The following is a 16,920-nucleotide window of genomic DNA, read 5'->3' on the forward strand; positions in this document are numbered from 1 at the left end:
ACGGAAAGCTTCAAGCCTGACCCTCTCGGAAGGTTTTGCTCCAAAAGGCCATGCCATGCTGGAAACCACCCTATGCAGAAGCAAGCACACACATGTCTGGGGAGTGAGTGGCTTTGGCGGTCAGTGAAGGGACAGAGCTGGGACAGGACAGCAGTTTCTACAGCCTGCAAGTAGGACTGACCTTTCCTAGAGCAGAGGAAGCAGCTGGGGAAGCAGAGATGATAGAAGCCCTGCACTGAAGGTTGGAAGTGAGCATTGCCTTAAGACTGGCCATGGCTGGTTGTGTACACAGGGGTGTGCTGCTGCAAACCCACAAGCCAAAGGACGCTGCTGCTCCACCACCAGGTTGGGGTTGGTACCCCATGGCCACCAAACCTGTTCCCCATCCCAACCCTGCATCACCACCACTGAGCAGATCATTACCAGGTCTAACACAAGGCAGAAAGGAAATGGTCAGTGCTTCCCAAGCCCACCAAGATCCATCATTTGTATCAAGAAGTTGGAACAAACAAGCTCAAGTGCTGGACATGCACAGCTTTAACCACCACAAACTTTCACACTGCATTTCTAGGGGCTTTCATTGCTGCAGCTCCATTAGCACCCCATTCATAACAGTGCCAAAGCCACTTGTTTCTCACCACCCATATTCCTAGTAGTATCCATGGGGACAATCTCATGTGGATCAAAGGGAAGTTTGGCATCCCTACACCACTCTCTGCCCATGGCCGGGTCAATGCTGAATTCACACCCAGGTGGTCATGGCTTTGTCCAGTCCCTAGAAAGCCACCAGGGATGGAGGTCACAGAGCACCTCCAGGCAGCCGATCCCACACACACAGACCAGCCCTTCAGCCTCTTCTCTCCTGTTTACAGAGATGAGTAGGGGAAGGAAGCCTCTCAGACAGAGTCTGAGCCCTTTTAATTGGCACTGGTTGAAAGAAAGCACCAATTAAGCCACACTGCCCCAGTTCTCAGGCCAGCAAAACACCCTGCGCTAGAGGCAGCCTTGCAGATGCAGGCGACAACATGTTTATGGTGCAACAGGAGAAAACTGGGCAAAAGCTGTTAATTGTGGTGAGTACCAAGAAGTCAATGCATCAGGAGTCTCCAACACTGCCCAGCATTTCAGCCCCAGGACCCCCTATGCCTTCAAACAACTGGTTTCTGTGCATACCAAGAGAATCAACTTTCAGAGATAAGACAGCAATGCTGATAAAGTTGACAAGTGGGGATTTAAACAAAATTAGCTTGTGGTTTGTTTAAGGTTCAAGAGAATTAACCATCCCATCCACCCCAGAAGGTGCAGCCAAGTGTTCCCATCAGGAAGCACAGTGTGGTTATGTACTGGTTAATTGAATGACCTTGTTAATAGACTAGCCTTTTATACCTCCTTGACAGCTAAAACAGAGAAGTAAGATTAGAGGGACGTCTCCCATCAAGAACATAGCTTCCCTGGGGTTTGTGGGGAGATTAACATTGATTTCAAGGTCAGGGCAACCCATGGGGCCAGCACCAGGAGAGAGATGAGCATCCCTGTGGTGGTGAGCAAGCATCATAGAGAACAGGATAAGGAAGCTGGCTCTGGTGGAAAAGCCTTAAAAAAAAAAAAAAGTGTGTATATATATATATATATATATGTATAAAGTTTTTAAGCTCAGCTGCATAGGAATAACACTGGAAACCTGGAAATTTCTCCCTTACTTCCCCATGCAGTGTTGGGTACAATGACTGCAGAGCCCCCAGATCTTTAGGAAAGCACAAGTGAAGCCAGGAGACAGATGAGCGAAGAAAGCAGCACAGTTTCCTCCTTTCCAGTGGAAAACTCCCACTGTGCGCTCCTGAACATGCAGCACTAAATCAACAATACTTGGCAAACTGGGGCAGGCTGGAATGAGCCCAGTGTCAGAGAAGTGCTGCTGTGGCTCTATGCTAATGCACACCCATCAAGCCCAACCACTCTTCACCTTTTGCTCTTCTGTTCTGAACAAGTGAGAAAAGATTCCGAGGCTTGAAAGCACTGGCACAAAGAGACACAAATTTTGATCACAAAACCAAGCATGGGGGCTGGTGAGAGCAATGCAGCTTTGGTGCAAAAGATTTTTGCTGGGAAAATCAAAAGTAGAAGACTGAAAGAAGCAGCTGGTGGCTCTGCATTTAGGGCACCATCCCAAGGCAGCCGCCTGCTGCAGAGCTCTCACCACCCCTCTTCCCAATCCTCTCTACCCGAGAGCACCAGAGCTATGGCCAGGTTTTTGCAGATGAGATAATAGATGAGGACATGCTCCTTCTGCTCACTTAGCTCCCGGCCCACACTTCATTAGCCACAGAAGCAGCGTCACAGCCCTCACTTGACTGCTGGTCCACACTGCAGCCAGGAGTGGAGGAAGATCAGCGGCACCAATGCACATCACCGAGCGCCCAGATCCTCCCCAGCTCCCCACAGCAGCCTGCCTGCAGGTGGGAACCTGGGGCTGCAGCAAGGGAGGTGCTGCCAGGCATGGCTGATCCCTGGGGACAGGCAAAGAGGGAGACCATCCTCCTTGCTATGAAGGCCCCAAGGACACCCAAACCACCTCAGGATGGCGTGGGGGGCAGCGATGTCTAGGGATGGCGAGCACCCACAGCACCCAGGACCCCTTCCGCTCACCTCCTCACAGCCGCTGGAGGCGATGTGTGGGGGACACGCTTCCTCCCTCAGCGGTTCAATGACGGTCACCTCAGCAAAGTCTTCCACGGACTCCTGGAACTCCGGCAGGGACCGCCGGCCATAGCGCTTGCCGCCTTTGATGTACTTGGGCTGTGCTTCCGGGGAGGAATCTGTGACAGTCAGGAACAAAACGTTATCGGTAACATGACTTTTGCTCCCAGGTCACACCACACAGCACTGGCTTGGTTGCAGCACTTTGAGCTCCAAATTGCCACTAGCACTGCCCCTGGGCAGGCAACGGTGGCTGCTCCTTTCCAGGACCACTACCCTCAGGATACCATCTGGCCTGAGGAGTTGGAATGAGTCCTGCTCAATGAAAAGGCTGTCACCAAGTGAAATCAGGGCTCCATGCTCCTCATCCTTTCCCAATTCCCAGATCACGTTTGCTCTGTTAACAGGATGGGGCAAAAGAAACCCAAAAACCCAACCTTGCAAGCAGCTTTGGATGGAAAGTCCATTAGGTCTCTCCTCCTTGCACTGATCTTCATTACCAGCTATGGGCAGGTTTAATTAGGGACAGCATTGCACTCAGGCAGCTCAAGTCTCCAGATTATGCAGACACCAGGGCGACTGCCGCTGCTTTTGGTGGATTTAAACCACAGCTCGATTAAATGTGTGGCAAGTGGAAGAAAAACTGGGCAAGTTTGGAGGCAAACATCTCCTGGGGGTCAAGGCAAGCGGCTAATTCAGGCGACAGTGGGGCAGGTCCCAGCTTGTGCTGTGCAACTAATGCCAACTGCAAGATCTAAATAACCCTTTGGAGTCGTCATCTAATTACAGGGGGCTCTGCTCACATTCCCTGGCTCCAGCTTCCCAAAGCAAGCCCTTTGCCTTTGGGGACTGAATTATCCAGGAGCACTCACTGATAAGGATCAAACCAAAAAATAAATAAGCATGTTTTGGGCTATTTTCAGTGAGAATCATTCAATGTCTGGAGCAGGGGGCAAATTAAACCGAGGACCAAATTAACCAGGGATTCAATTAGGGAAAGGCTCTCTGCCGCGCTTTGCTTCGGTGTTTGCTATCCCTGCCATCGAAACCCCCCCAGGACTTGATCATCTTTATTTTCCGCCACTCGCAGCACACTGAGGCAGTGGCAAGAGCAGCAGCCTTTTGAAATTGTATTTGCAGAGCACTCTGGTACAAAACAAATGCACAGTGCAATACTAATAAGGCACAGGGAAGCTGTTCAATCACTGACAAACGGTACACAGAAAGTAGAGAATCTCTGAACCCCCCCCGCCCGAATGCCTCCTTGGATAATATTCCTTTAGATATGGAAGAAAGCTTCAAGCTTGTTAGAGGAAAAATATTCTGCAACTTAGCTATGCAATGAATTATAAAATACACAGGCCTAGGAGTCCTTTGATTCCTCCAGCCTCGCACTCCATCCACCCATACTGCAGCTCTAGGGAACAAACCCGGCGGCCCGTGTTTGAACAAGGCCATTTTAACAAGATTTGCTGCAGCTGGGACTCGCACATGAAAGTTGTGTGATGAAGTGTGCCGATAGAAAAATCGCAATGAGACAGGCTGATTAAGTAAGAGCCCGAGAACAAAAGCAAACCTTATCACTCCTATTAAAGCTTGCCTGGTGGTGAACAATCTCCATCGAGCAGCTCTCTCTGAAATGCTAATGTTTGTGGCTACTCATTCACCCTCTTATTTTCTCCCTGCTGCCATCTCCCTGCCCTTGCAGAAGAGGGCTGGGGGGGTTGGGGGCTTTGGGATTTTGAGAAATAGCTTTTCCTCCTCTAGGACAAACACACCTCCTTACCCATCTGTCTTTGGAAAGATGTGGGGGGAAAAGAAGCTGTAATTGAGCAATAATGAAGCTATGGCTAAATTTCCTTTTGGGTTTCCCAATGCTCAGAAGGGTTCCGTTTCCAATGCTTCCCACCCTGACAATGTGGTTTAGCCACTGCTGCAGCTGAAAACCCAGCTTTATGTGGAAATACAGGTGCCTTCAAACCATGCCACCCTACAAGTGCTTTACCAGCAAGCAGAAATGGGAACATCTCCCCCCTTTTCCATTTTAAGCACTTGGAAGCTGGCAACTGACTTCTGTCCCTCTTCTTTGGTCTCAGCATCTGGGTGTGCTTGTTTTTCCTGTGCAATTAAAAAGCGGTGAAGCCTGAGAACATCCCCAGGAGGGAAAGGTGACCCTTCACAGCTTGAAAAGAGCAGAAACTTCACTCCTGCCTTACAAAGCCAACTTCAAAACAGACTGTGCCTGAGCCCAGCTACAGAAGGAATCCCAACTCAGGCACCCTGAAACCCGGTTTCCAGAGCCAGAGTGCTTCTGTTAATACTGAGTTACAGCTCTTTCCCTGCTAGCCCATGCACCTTTGTGCTGGTGGCTGCTGGGTACCCAGTGCAGACCAAAGCAATAGCATTACAGGGCCATGGCACTGGATTGGCATAACAGACAGCAGCCTGCAGCCCCATCCCTGGGAGCACAGACCCATCTCTTTTGCAGAAAACTCCGTGCACCATCATCTCTGGACCAGCTGTGCATGGATACCTCCCATGCATGCAGCATCCTATAAGTCCCTTCATCTTCCTGCTTTTCTAACCCAACCCCCCAGCAAAGCAGCTGATGCTCTTGGTACTCTTGCCCATTCCCAGTATTTAGGGAAAGCTGAGCACACATGCCAGCAAATAGCAGCAACCCATGCTCCCCAAATGCGACGTTCATCGATGAGCTGAACTGAGTTTCTCATTTCCAGCCAAAAGAGGAAGGAAAGAGCTGCTCAATCCACATGTTCTTTCAAAGGCACAGAAACAGAAGGGAGATGTCAAAAAAAAATAATCAAAGCTTTCAGTGAGGCAAATGCCCATGAGACAGCCCTGTGTGCTACTTATCCCAAACGCTGTAAAATATATCTCAGTATTGAACACCAAGGGAGGCTACTCTTCCTCAAGCCTGACCTCTGGTACCCCTGTCTGCAACCAGCAGCAAGGAGGGATGCTGCTCCTCCAAGATCCTCCCTATTGTGTGGTTGACAAGCCACCGACAAAGGGGAAAAAAGAAAATAGGAGGAATGCTCCCTCCTTCCTACAGCCCTCGGCAATGCATGGGCTTAGCAAAACACACTCCAGAGCTAATTACACACTGGGGTCTGATATGCCCCCCGAACTGCCCCCGGGCTGGGGTAAAAGCAGAAGCTGCCAAGAGAGCAAGCCTCTCACCTCCCTGACCCCCTGCCCAGGGGGTTTGTGGCCCCCAAACGTCTCCTGAAAAACAATACAAACCCAAAGCATTTCACAAGAACTCCCCTGATTTAAGCGCTGCAGACAAAAGCCATCAATTCCCTGGCTTGCTCCCCCCACCCACCTTGACAGTGAAATGCTCCATGCTTGGAGATTTACACTCCATTTTCTGCCTTTCTCTGCTAGATGAGTATTTTCAAAATCCTACTCTGCCCTCAGATGCCTGCGGAGGAGGGGGGGCTCTCCTTGATGCCAAATAGCGTTTTCCTGGGCCCAGCATCAAAGGCACCAAATGCAGACAAAAGGAGGTTTAGGGAGGAAGACCCTCATCCTGCAAGCCCGTTTAGAGATGAATTTCTTTACTGCTTAAGATCTGGAAGGGAGGGATCCTCCTCACAGCAGCAGCCAGCCTTCAGTGGACAAAGCGCATCACAGCTGGGATCTGCTAAATCATAATCCTCCAAGACACCAGGTACCATCTGAACTCCTTTCACAGCCTGTTTCACACTCCGGGCTCTGCAACTGAGGTGGACAAGAGCAATGGCTGGGCACCACAGCCCCACAGCAATGCATTTTGGCCCAAAGGCATTACCTGTGTCTAGGTCACCCTGTCTGGACAGTGACACTGGTTTTATACCTGGTCTGCTTGTGGAGCAGGAGCCAGACCTCTGCAGCCATGTGAGCAACCTTTTTTGCCCATGGACAGGAATCCTGCAAGAGCATCATCTCCATCAGATACTCTTCTGGAGGGCAGTTCTGTTGTCTCCATGTGCTGGGAAGACAACAACCCAAAAGCCCCTCACGACCGCAGCAAGGATGATGTCAAGCTGCTCTTTAATTTGTCCTGGGTGTTCCTGTAATCCTGTGCTCCACCCTGGTAATCCCTTCCTATCCAGGCTTCCAAACACACAGAGCTGACTTTAGTTGCCTGATTTCCCTCCCCATCACCCACAAAACTGATTTTTTTTTCTTCTCAAACCCTTAAATCTATTTTATTGTCCCCAGGCCTCTCTCACTGCTACAGCGGCCCATGGACACAGAGCACTGGCAGCAGCAGCCCTCAGCCCAGGGCTCCCAGCAGGAGCAGGCTCAGCCCCAGCCCTGCAGTAGCATCTCTCCAGAACATCTAACCCAGCAATCCCGGCTACCTCTGCACAAGGTGCTGCTGGGGGTGATGGGTCTCCCTGGCACTCACTAAAACAAACACTAAAACAAGCACTATTTTTAGAACATTCAGGCCTTTTTCTGCTTTTCCCAGCGTTTCCCCCATCCCTCTGCCCAGCCATTCCACTTCCCAGCAGAGCTGGGGTTTGCCTCACTGGCTGATGCCCATCTTTGCAGCTGGGTCTGTCCCCACACCTCACACCCACACAGCTGGGTCTGACCCCACATCCTCGAAGGGATGGAACTGATGACAGCAGCGCTGGGAATTCTGCCTGCCTTGGTTTTCAGGGCTGCTTTCCAGGCAAAGTGCCTGCAGCACATCAGGACCATCCTCCTGGCAGCCAACCCTTCAGAAAGGGAGTTTAGCTTCTCTGTCAAGAATAAAACCACCCCAAAACAAATACATCAGCTGCTCTTTGCAAGCCTGGCTGCTTCTCCCCCCAAAAAAAACCAAGGAAAGCTCCATCAGTCACTTCTGCAGGAACTGCTTTTGCATCCCATGGCAATTTTGGTTCCGTGTCCCCAGCCTGCGGGACCCACTGCGACCCCGGGGGCTGCCCCAGCATCCAGAAGTTCCTTGTGCCAAGCCACCCTCCCTGAGCAAGCTTGTACTGCACCCACGGGGACAAGGATGCTTTCCCCTGCCCAGTCCCCGTGCCCCTGTCCACAGGCTGTTTGGGAACTGCTGGTTTGGAGATCAAAGACACAAGCCCTCCAACTGTCCCCAGGGGGCCTTTTGAGACCCAAGTCCCTGGGTAAAACGCCATCAAGGTACAGAGCCACTTCCCTGCAGAGCAAGCTGCAGATGCAGCAAACAGCTTTGAGATCTGCGTGCCTTGCCCCCTTCCCCCCCCAATTAAATTTTCATTTAAATGATATGATTTGAAGGTCTTAACTCAATTTTTGCCCAGCCCGGGGCGGGCTGGAACCCCAGCACTTCCGCAGCCTCTGACAGTTTGACACCAACAGCACAAAGCAGCTTGTTCTCCAAATCTCAAGTTTGATCTAAATTAAAAGCAGCAAAGACTTTGGCGTTAACCGACCTGTCAAAACGCATTAAAAATGAATGCCTCCCAGGCCTGCCTGGTGCAGGCTCCCTACCTGCACTGCATGCCCTTTGATTACCTGCCTTGCAAGACCCAGCTGACAAACGTGTCCCCAAGGAGGGCTCTCCAGCTCCAACACAGCCTCTTGCCAGCTGCAATTGTAGTTTCCCCTGCAATAACCCCAAATTTAGCCCTTTCTAGAAGATTTATTTATATTTAAATCAAGCTGGAGCTTCTCAGCCACATGATTCCCCAATAAATGCAGAGCGCTGGATTAGTTCTGGTTCACTGGGGTGCTGGGGCTGCCTCCTCCTCTGTGCCAGCTCCTCTGAGGGGCTGTAAGGGATCACAGCAGACCTGACCTCTTGCCAGGCGCCTCCTGAGCCCCTACTGACCTGTGCTGGGAAATTGCATTAAGGGATGCCGGGTGCAAGTGCTGTCATCGCCCACATCCCTCTAAGCATTAAGAGCTTTGGAAATGAGGGGTGGAAAATAAAAGCAATCCATCAATTGCATATCTTGGGCCCTGCGGTTTTTGCAGCCTGTTTCATGGGAAGAGCTGTAATTTTGCTGAGAGGCTGAGCTCTCCAGTGGAGGATGCTCCAGCTGAGATTGATGCTCCAGGAGAGAAAACCTGGAGTTTCCCCTCTCGGTCTTTGCTAAACTGTCTTTTCCTCTGGGGATTTCACAGCCCTGCTGCTCCAAAGGCAGGATTAGGGATTTACATACAGGTGTGACAGCAGGCAGACCGCACCCCCCCAGTTCCAGATGGAGCCACAGGGGCTCAGCCCTCACCCCACAGCTCCCCAGTGCTTCCAGCACCACCAGCCCACATGCACAAACAGGGGGGCACACCAAACCTGTGACCCCATTTCCTGGCACATTGAAACAAAGCAAGATAAAAAGCAGGACAGCAAGGAAGAGCAGCAGCCACTGTTTTTCCAACCAGCCCCAGCTTGGTTTGTCAGAGGGCTTGTCTTGTTCAGAACCCTGGGAGAAAGTCACCTCAGAGTTAACTTGCTACAGGTCTGAGGTCACCCTGCTCATCTCAGACACAAGAAAACAGTATGGACTTTAAAGAAAAATAATGCAAATCAGTGCTAGACAGGGGGAGTATTTCTGCATTGAGCAGCCCATCTCTAGGAGGAAATCTTGTAGAGAGCTTCCCTTACAACCTTCACAACAAAGAGCAGCACCTAAATCCAGCACAAGTTTCCAGCAAGGCACTGCTGTCCCCCAAGACAGATCCCACCAGCAGCCCCTCAGAGGCACGGCAGGAGCACAGCAGCTACCACTGGCTCAGGCCTTCTGCTGAGCTGGGGCTTCTGTGCCACATCACATCACCGCAGAGCTGAAGCACTCGAGTGGAGGGCAAGGGGATGTGCCAGCCCTGGCTAGGAAAAAAGCACCCACAGCAATAAAGTGGCCATTTGGTTGCCTGCCCCGAACTATCTGCTGCAGCTGGAGAGCACCCAAAGCTCCTGGCCACTGACAGCGTTATGGGATAGAGAGACCCCAGCACATTTAGCAGCCTTGAGATGTCTTGAGCATCTGAAGTGCCATTAGGGGTCTGCACACAGACATCACGTGCCTCTCCAGGCATTCAGATCGTGCTAATGGGATATAAATATCTAATAGCTCAGAAAATGCTTTTGTAGGAGGCTCCACAACAGACCCTAACTCTCCATTCTCCCCAGGTCTGGGCATCCAAGCAGAAGAGCCTACCTTAGCACCTAGAAAGCACTTTCTAAGCTCCTCTGTAACAGCCACCTATATCTGCTTTGCCAAAGAAAAATGGACTGGTTTAGATAATTCAGTATTTACCTGGTTCTTGGAAGTGCTCTTCATTTGACAGGGTTCTGGATAAGATGAGGATAAGTGCTTCTTTAAATTGATCAAAGTGGACCTGTGGGGAAAAAAGAAAGAAAGGAAGAAATCAACTGGTGCAGAAAATTAAATACCATGCTAATAAGCCATCAGGAAGACAGGCAGCAATGCAAAACACTCAGCCCACCACACTGAGACAAGAGCATGCCTGAATCTGCTAATCACCTCAGCAAGGGACAAGACTGCGCCTCAGACTTAGGCGCTGGGGAAATGACACAACCAGCATCTCTGAGCATGTGGGAAAAATGATTGCTACCATAGAATGACTCAAAGCCACTGCTTTAATGCATTGGTTGGGTTTTTCTTACAAGCAGGACAATGAAATGATACATCCAAAGGACCAGGGAGCATCTCTATTGCTTGGGATGACCTGGCCAGGGCCAGTGGCTCCTACAGTGAGATACCAATCCTGAGCAGGGTTGAGCTATTTAGCTGTGGAAATGCTCCACTCCCCTAATAAAGCTTTAGAAACCGCTTTTTTGAATGGATGGCAGTGTCCTTTCCAGGGCAGCCCCAGCCTGCTGCGGCTCCAAAGCAGCTGGAATGGAAATACCATGTGTGGAGCACGGCTATGGGAAACATGAGCAGGGATGATCCTACCACTGGGGCTTTCCCCCCCACCCTTTCCCATCTGTGCCTTCCTAGAAAGCCTCCTGCCTCACCACTATGAGCAGTTGCAAAGGGGCTACAGCATTCTCCACAGCTGCGCTGGGGAATGTCAGCAATTCCAGCCGTAGGGGACAGGAACCCAGGGACAGCTGGGGAAGCTATTTGCCATGGGTCAGTGGCGAGACAAAGCTGGCTGCTGTGATTCCTTTTGGCTAAATAAATCTTGGAGAGCATTTTTACCCTGGAAAAGAGACTTTACTTAAAGAACCCACCAAGGTTGCCCTTGCTGGCAAAGCTGTTGCTGCAAATCCAGCGTGAGGAGCAGTCAGAGAGAATTCTAATGCTGTGGGGGAGCAGCATTAGAAGCAAAGTCAGGTCTGAAGTTTGCCAACTTGTTCTTAGGATGGAACCAGCCCCAAAAAAGAACGCTATGCTCCCGGGCAGACAGGGGATGACAGTGGATCTGGGGGCTCAGCCATGGGCCCCAAGCAGGGAGCACCTCACACTGCAGCGCATGTGGTGCAAATCATCCCTGTGGCTCAAAATGCACGCTCCCCAGGTTATTAAACAGCTAGAAATATATTCAGCAAAGAAACTTGTCGAGGATGCCTTCATGTGAATACTCATTGCTGCCATTCACTTCCAACCACTGGTGTACTTCAAAAGGACATTTTACAGAGACAGGAGAATTTGTCCAATTCAAAAAACTTGACATTTAGACTAAATGAGCATGAATAAAAGATGAGGGTGTTCGAATAACAGGTCCCCTCCGCTGGGATCTCCTCAGGAACAGGGACAACAATCACAGGGATAGACACAGCTGGTCCTCAGATGAGTGCTGGCACTGGGTTTGAATGGGACCTCATGGCAGGAAGAAAATAAGGAATCACTTTGCATCACTCATGCGAACACACTGCATGAGTACAACCACCTATGCAGGTGCAGACAGCACCACTGACATGCAACCTGCTCTGCTTAACAAGCCCCATAACTCGTGTTTGCCAAGAAGCACTAAAGAAGGGGAGGAAGGCAGGAGGGGGGCTGAGCCCTCACTGCCACAGCTGCACGCAGGACAGATGGCTCCAGCATCGAGGCCATGGGGTGGTTTTACCATGCCCACAGTGTCCAAAGAAGCCCGTGGAAGATGAGGCTGCAGGGCAGGAGGTGGCCAACCTCCAGTCCCCCCTGCCCATGCCAGTGCCTTGGTCAGCTACACAGCAGGATTTAAAGTGCAAATCAGCAGCAGAGAGATCCAAGAGCAGGCACTGGAACAGGCTCAGAGGGTCCCACAGCATCTTCTGAGCAGCAGCGCCCAACTCTGGAGACACAGCCCAAGTTAGCAGAGGGGGTATTTCCCTTTAGGAAAGTTTCTGGCCTATCCCAACACCAGATGACCAGGTTAGGTGTCTGTGGTGCACCACTGAGGTCAGACGCTGCATGTGTGTATGCAGAGTGCTCAGGGAAACACAACTGCTTAAATCAGAGGTGTGCTCAAGTACAAGCCAGGCAAGGCACTGTGCCTGACAGCAAAGCCACAAAAACTACAGTGACTCCTATTTTAAAGAAACCCTCATATGCTTGATGCCAGCACACCTCCACACCCATGTGCTGGCACAGAGAGTCACACTCCTGCCTGGAGAGCCCATGCCAGGGAGGGTATGGGCACCCTGCAAGGGCAAGGGGCACATCCAGGGATGTGACAGCCCACACGGGAAGGCACAAGTTACAGCAACAACCCTTGGGTTTGGCTTAGAGAATATTCCCAGCACAGGGCAGGTGTAAGAGCCCTGGGGAGGAGAGCACTAAGTGCAGCAGCGCTGCACAAAGCACCATCCACTTATGGAAAACAGCCTCAGACACTCAAACCAACCCAAAAACTTGACAAACACAGGACAGAAAGCACATACCAGCAAAACACTGTTGCAGTGTTTGAATTTTAATAGTATTTTCAATATGCTGGACTAGATTTGGACAAGATTCCAACTTGCGCATCTGTTCACAAGGACCTTGAACAGCAGGCCCGATCCAACCCAGCCCGAACACAACAGAGCTTGGGAGGCAATGACATGGAACTTGTTTGTGCCAAGTCAGAGTCATGGATCAGGGACAGGACACGGATACTGGCAAACCCCACAGTGAGACCAGGGTTCTGCACAGTGCTGCAGGCATATGAAGTCCCCAGAGAGGAGGCTTTTCCCCAAGAACAAGTAAATCAGAGTCAAAGAGGACTAATGCATCAACACAGGCACAGTGAGCTCAGGCTGGCTTCCCCACAGTCATGAGAGACCAGCCAAGCTGCCAGCTACTGAGCAACCCCAGCATCTTTGAGAAATCTCGACGCCAGCTTTAAAGCAAGTTTCCTATGAAGCTGTGATTTATTAGCACTAAAAAGAGAGTGTGCATGTGCCAAGCTACCTGCTGCTTCTCACTATTTGTCCCTGGAATGCAAAGCAGCAGTCTGCAACCCCAGACTCTAGGGCAAACCAGCACTGGTGTCTTCTTCAAGCTCCCTCTCCTTGATCTTCAAGCAAAGTCCTTTTCCCAAAGCCCTGTCCGTGCTTGCAAACCCCTTATAGCAGCAGCAAATGCACAGTTGCAGAGGGAAACGTCAGGTGAGGAAGACACAGGAACAGGGCAATCTCACAACCAAGTCTCCTGCCTGGCATGCAAAAAGATGCTGCATGTAAGGGGAGCAGCACCACAGCTGGCTCAGAGGGAGTATATTTGCAAGAGGTCACCAGCCAAAGCATCAAAAGGAGCTTACAAGCAAAGCAAAGCCCCATGCCACAGTGTCCTTGCTGCAGGCTTGTTAATGCAACAGCACCAGGGCAGGGTGAAACCTGAACTCCCTGTCCCTGCTTGAGGACGGTCCTTGTGCAGGGTCTGGAGGTGCTCGACTCGCCCCATCCTCGCAGATCACATAACCACAGTCATCCTGCAGCCCACGAGCACTGTCCCCAGGACACCACTCTGCATTAGCTAATTAATGGGCAAAACCTCTCGGAGGCCAGCCGAGAAGGACAGGCCTGTGCATATCCTCTCGGTCCTGCAGTCAAGTGTGAGGGGCCAGAGGAAACAGCATCCCCAAAGAACCTTAGGAACTGCTGTGACTGCATCACCTCCACATGCAATTGCACGGGGAAAGCGGTCCTGGGATGGTTTGGCTCTGCTGCGAGTCAGGGCAGGCTCTGCAACCCCCCGCCGCAGCTCAGAAATAGCGCGTACCCACTAATCCCCACAGCATCGCACCGAGTGTGCCGGGGATGCAGCTCCTCCAGCCCCTTGCTGGGATGCTGGCTCAGCTCTCGGTCCAACCGAGCAGAGCCCCACCATGGAGCATTCATCCCCAGAGCAGAGCCCCCCGCACAAAAGCAAGCACGTGGCCCCACCGAGCTGCCCCTCAGCAGACAAAACCGTCCCTCGCCGCCCCCCTTCCCAGTGCCCTCCCATAAAACCCAGGCTCTGGAAGTGAAGGCAAACAAAGGCTGCTCCCAGCACACAGAGGGACCATCTGCGGCAAGGAGCTGGCAGGGCAGGTGCACGGAGCCTGCACTCGGGGAGCAACATGTTTGCTGCTATTCTCCCGATGAGCTCCCTAGGAAACCCAGAGGATTCGATAGCTATTAAATCAGGCTCACACTCAGACATGGGCCATTGCTGCTGCTAACGAGCACAAATGCCAGAGAGATGGGAGGAAGCACAGGAGACGGATTCTTCTGACATGACTCAATCCACAGGTTGTAAACGAGAACCATTCCCCCAAGACAAAGCGGGGGAGTGAAATAAAAATGCTCCTCAGGGTGTCTTGTGCCATGGGACAGGTCACAGGGATGGAGCTCCTGGCTGGGACTGGGCAAGCACAACCAGCGCTATGGATGTTTTAGCAGGAGCTTTGTGGTGCCACTGGGCTGAGCATTTACAGCATTTAACTTTGCTTTCCTCCCACTCTGAGCAGGCTACAGGGATGGGCACTGTTGTTTTAGTCCTGATCGGGCATGACAACCATATCTTTGCCTTACTGCTCTTCCTTCACCTCTAGCCCACTATCCTGAAAGCAGCAAAGCCAGAGAACAGCATCTGAGCAGAGGAAGCTCAGGATGCCCAAGCAGCACAGAAAGCCTCCAGTGCACGAGCAAGTGCCACACTGCAACTTCAAAGGTTAGAAACCCCTGTCTGGGTTCATCCACTCTCCAGCACTGCTCACTCTCAGCAGAAGAGCTACTGCTCAAGGGCAGGCAAGGAAGAGAAGGCTTTGCTCACTAAAGGAGTTGTTTTGTGAAAGCTGGAGTTTGATAGGAAACTGGAGCTAGGACGGCTGCTTAGCTCATGTCTATCGAGAGCCCCAGCTGCCTGCTCCGCATTTTCTGATATTAGTAAGCAGTGATGGGATTTCAGGGTGATTTTGAGGGAAGCATCCAACACTCTCTGAGCACAGTGTGCCAGTAAAGAGATAATGCACCAACACAAGGACATCCATGCTGAACATGGAGATCCCCCCAAGGGCAAGCAGCTTCCTCTCAACAACCTGGCATTTAACTCTATAAAGGTATAACCACAACTGAAAAAGTCACTTTGGAAAGGACGATGTGCTCACTGGCCACAGCTCCCCTCCCCAGGCTGGTGGGACGCTGCAGCCCTGCAGAAGGAGCCATTGGTCCCCAAAACCCAGCACCAGGTACCATAGACAAAGGTGGCTCAGCCAGCGACTGCCAGTGTTGGACAATAGCCTCTTCTTCCCAGAAATGTGCATGACTGCATGTGGCTCCACCAGTTTAACTACAGCTTAAGTCAAGGTAAATCACAGGCTCAAGCCCTGCCTGTACCTCCCCAGCCCCGCAGTTTGTGCAAGCACCCGGTGAGCTGGTTTGGGGAGATGACCTAGGCCAGAAGCAGCACTAACCAGTGCTGGGGGCACACATGCAGTGTTAACAAGCATGTGCTGGGCCCAGCACCAGCGTGAGGGCAGCAGGGACCCAGCACTCAGCCTTGGACACTGGGACAACACGCCATGCATCAGCACAACGTCGGCACGCAAGGCTAAACATACAGGGGTTGTTTCTGAGAGTGGAGACCACCTCCAGTCAGGGAAGACACATCAGTGAGTAGTTTCCTTCCCTGTTATCACTGATCCCCCTCTCGGAAGCTGCCCTGCGCTCTCCCTGCTGAGCAGACCAACAGACACTGCCAGTCCTGCAGCCCCAGAGCCTCTCACAGAGACATTCACAGGTTACAGACGTTCAGCCTCTTTCCATCACCCTCCCATGCACACAGGAGCAGCTGTCTGCCACTGCCTTGCTCCCAGGCCCCCCATTGTCCCCCACCATCACCCCAGACTTACCCTGCCTAGGAGGTTGTCTTGGAGGAGGGTCTGCTGCAGCGCCGGGGCTACCTCCTCCAGGTGCAGCACATGGCAGAGGTCAGTGAGCTCCTCCTGCCCCAGGGACCCTGTGCCTGTGCTGTCAAAGCTGTCAAAGAGCTCCTTGAGGCGAGCTTCATACTGGTCCTGCTCAGCTTCATCCATCCCATAGCCTGCCACGCTCACCTGCAGGGAGAGATGGGGCCAGTTAACATCAACTACGGTGCCCACAGCAGTCTAAAATCCCCAAGGGCTGGTACAGGGGCAGCCCAAGAATCTGTTTGCTCACAGCGAGTGAGCCTGGTGCTCTACCACTGCTACAATCTCTTCCATCCCACCAGGTGAAGGCAGGAGTTGCACAGCACAGAGACCACAGGGACAAGCCTGCGGAGCCACCCCACACTGTCTCCATTAGTGTCTCAGCTGGAGCAGCTGAGGAGCTGCAAGGGAAAACTGCTCCCTTGAGCCCTTCTGGTTCCCAGGTGTCACAGGTGATGCTTTGCCCACCTTAGCGAGAAGATAAACAATGACTCCAGCAGCCACAGCTCACCAGTGGCAGGGAGGAAAGCATGGGGCTCTCTGTGTGCAACGGCAAGGGCAAGACACCCCAACCACTGCCTCTGCCCTCATCCCAAACACTTCAAGCGAGCCAGCCACCATATGCACCTCCCTCCATGAACACAAAACACATCCTTGTGCCAAATACGCTCATTTTGATGCTGGCCTGACTTCAGGAGCACCAACACACTGTCAGCCCTGTTGATGCCAGCATGCAGCATCTCTTCTTTCCTCCACAACCCCAGTGTGTCCCTCGCTGCATCACTGCCCAGTCCCATGGCACTGCTCTCCTTCAGGTACTTCACATCAAACCCTGTCTGAAAGCAGAGCTGTTTGACAGGGGACACTGCTAGGATGGCAGCAAACCCAGCCCCAGAGCAG

At 51.9% G+C, this 16,920-nt stretch overlaps 1 protein-coding gene across 9 annotated transcripts in view; it reads right to left on the reverse strand.

Moving 5' to 3' along the window:
- NIN (ninein) overlaps positions 1-16,920 on the reverse strand; it is a 66,534-nt gene that overhangs the window by 44,972 nt on the left and 4,642 nt on the right. For all 9 annotated transcript variants that reach the window (XR_009725619.1, XM_061354620.1, XM_061354621.1 and 6 more), the window contains exons 2-4: positions 15,964-16,167; positions 9,954-10,035; positions 2,647-2,816 (exon numbers count right to left, since the gene is read on the reverse strand). Coding sequence is in view for 8 of the 9 variants with exons in the window: in XM_061354620.1 (XP_061210604.1) it covers positions 2,647-2,816; positions 9,954-10,035; positions 15,964-16,146 (435 nt within the window). In the remaining variant the exon portion in view is untranslated. The remainder of the gene's footprint in view (positions 1-2,646; positions 2,817-9,953; positions 10,036-15,963; positions 16,168-16,920) is intronic.

This window comes from Neopsephotus bourkii, unplaced genomic scaffold (assembly GCF_033783945.1).
Source record: "Neopsephotus bourkii isolate Nb327-2 ecotype Australia unplaced genomic scaffold, CSIRO-AGI_Nbou_v1 NB_740, whole genome shotgun sequence".
NCBI lineage: Eukaryota > Metazoa > Chordata > Aves > Psittaciformes > Psittacidae > Neopsephotus > Neopsephotus bourkii.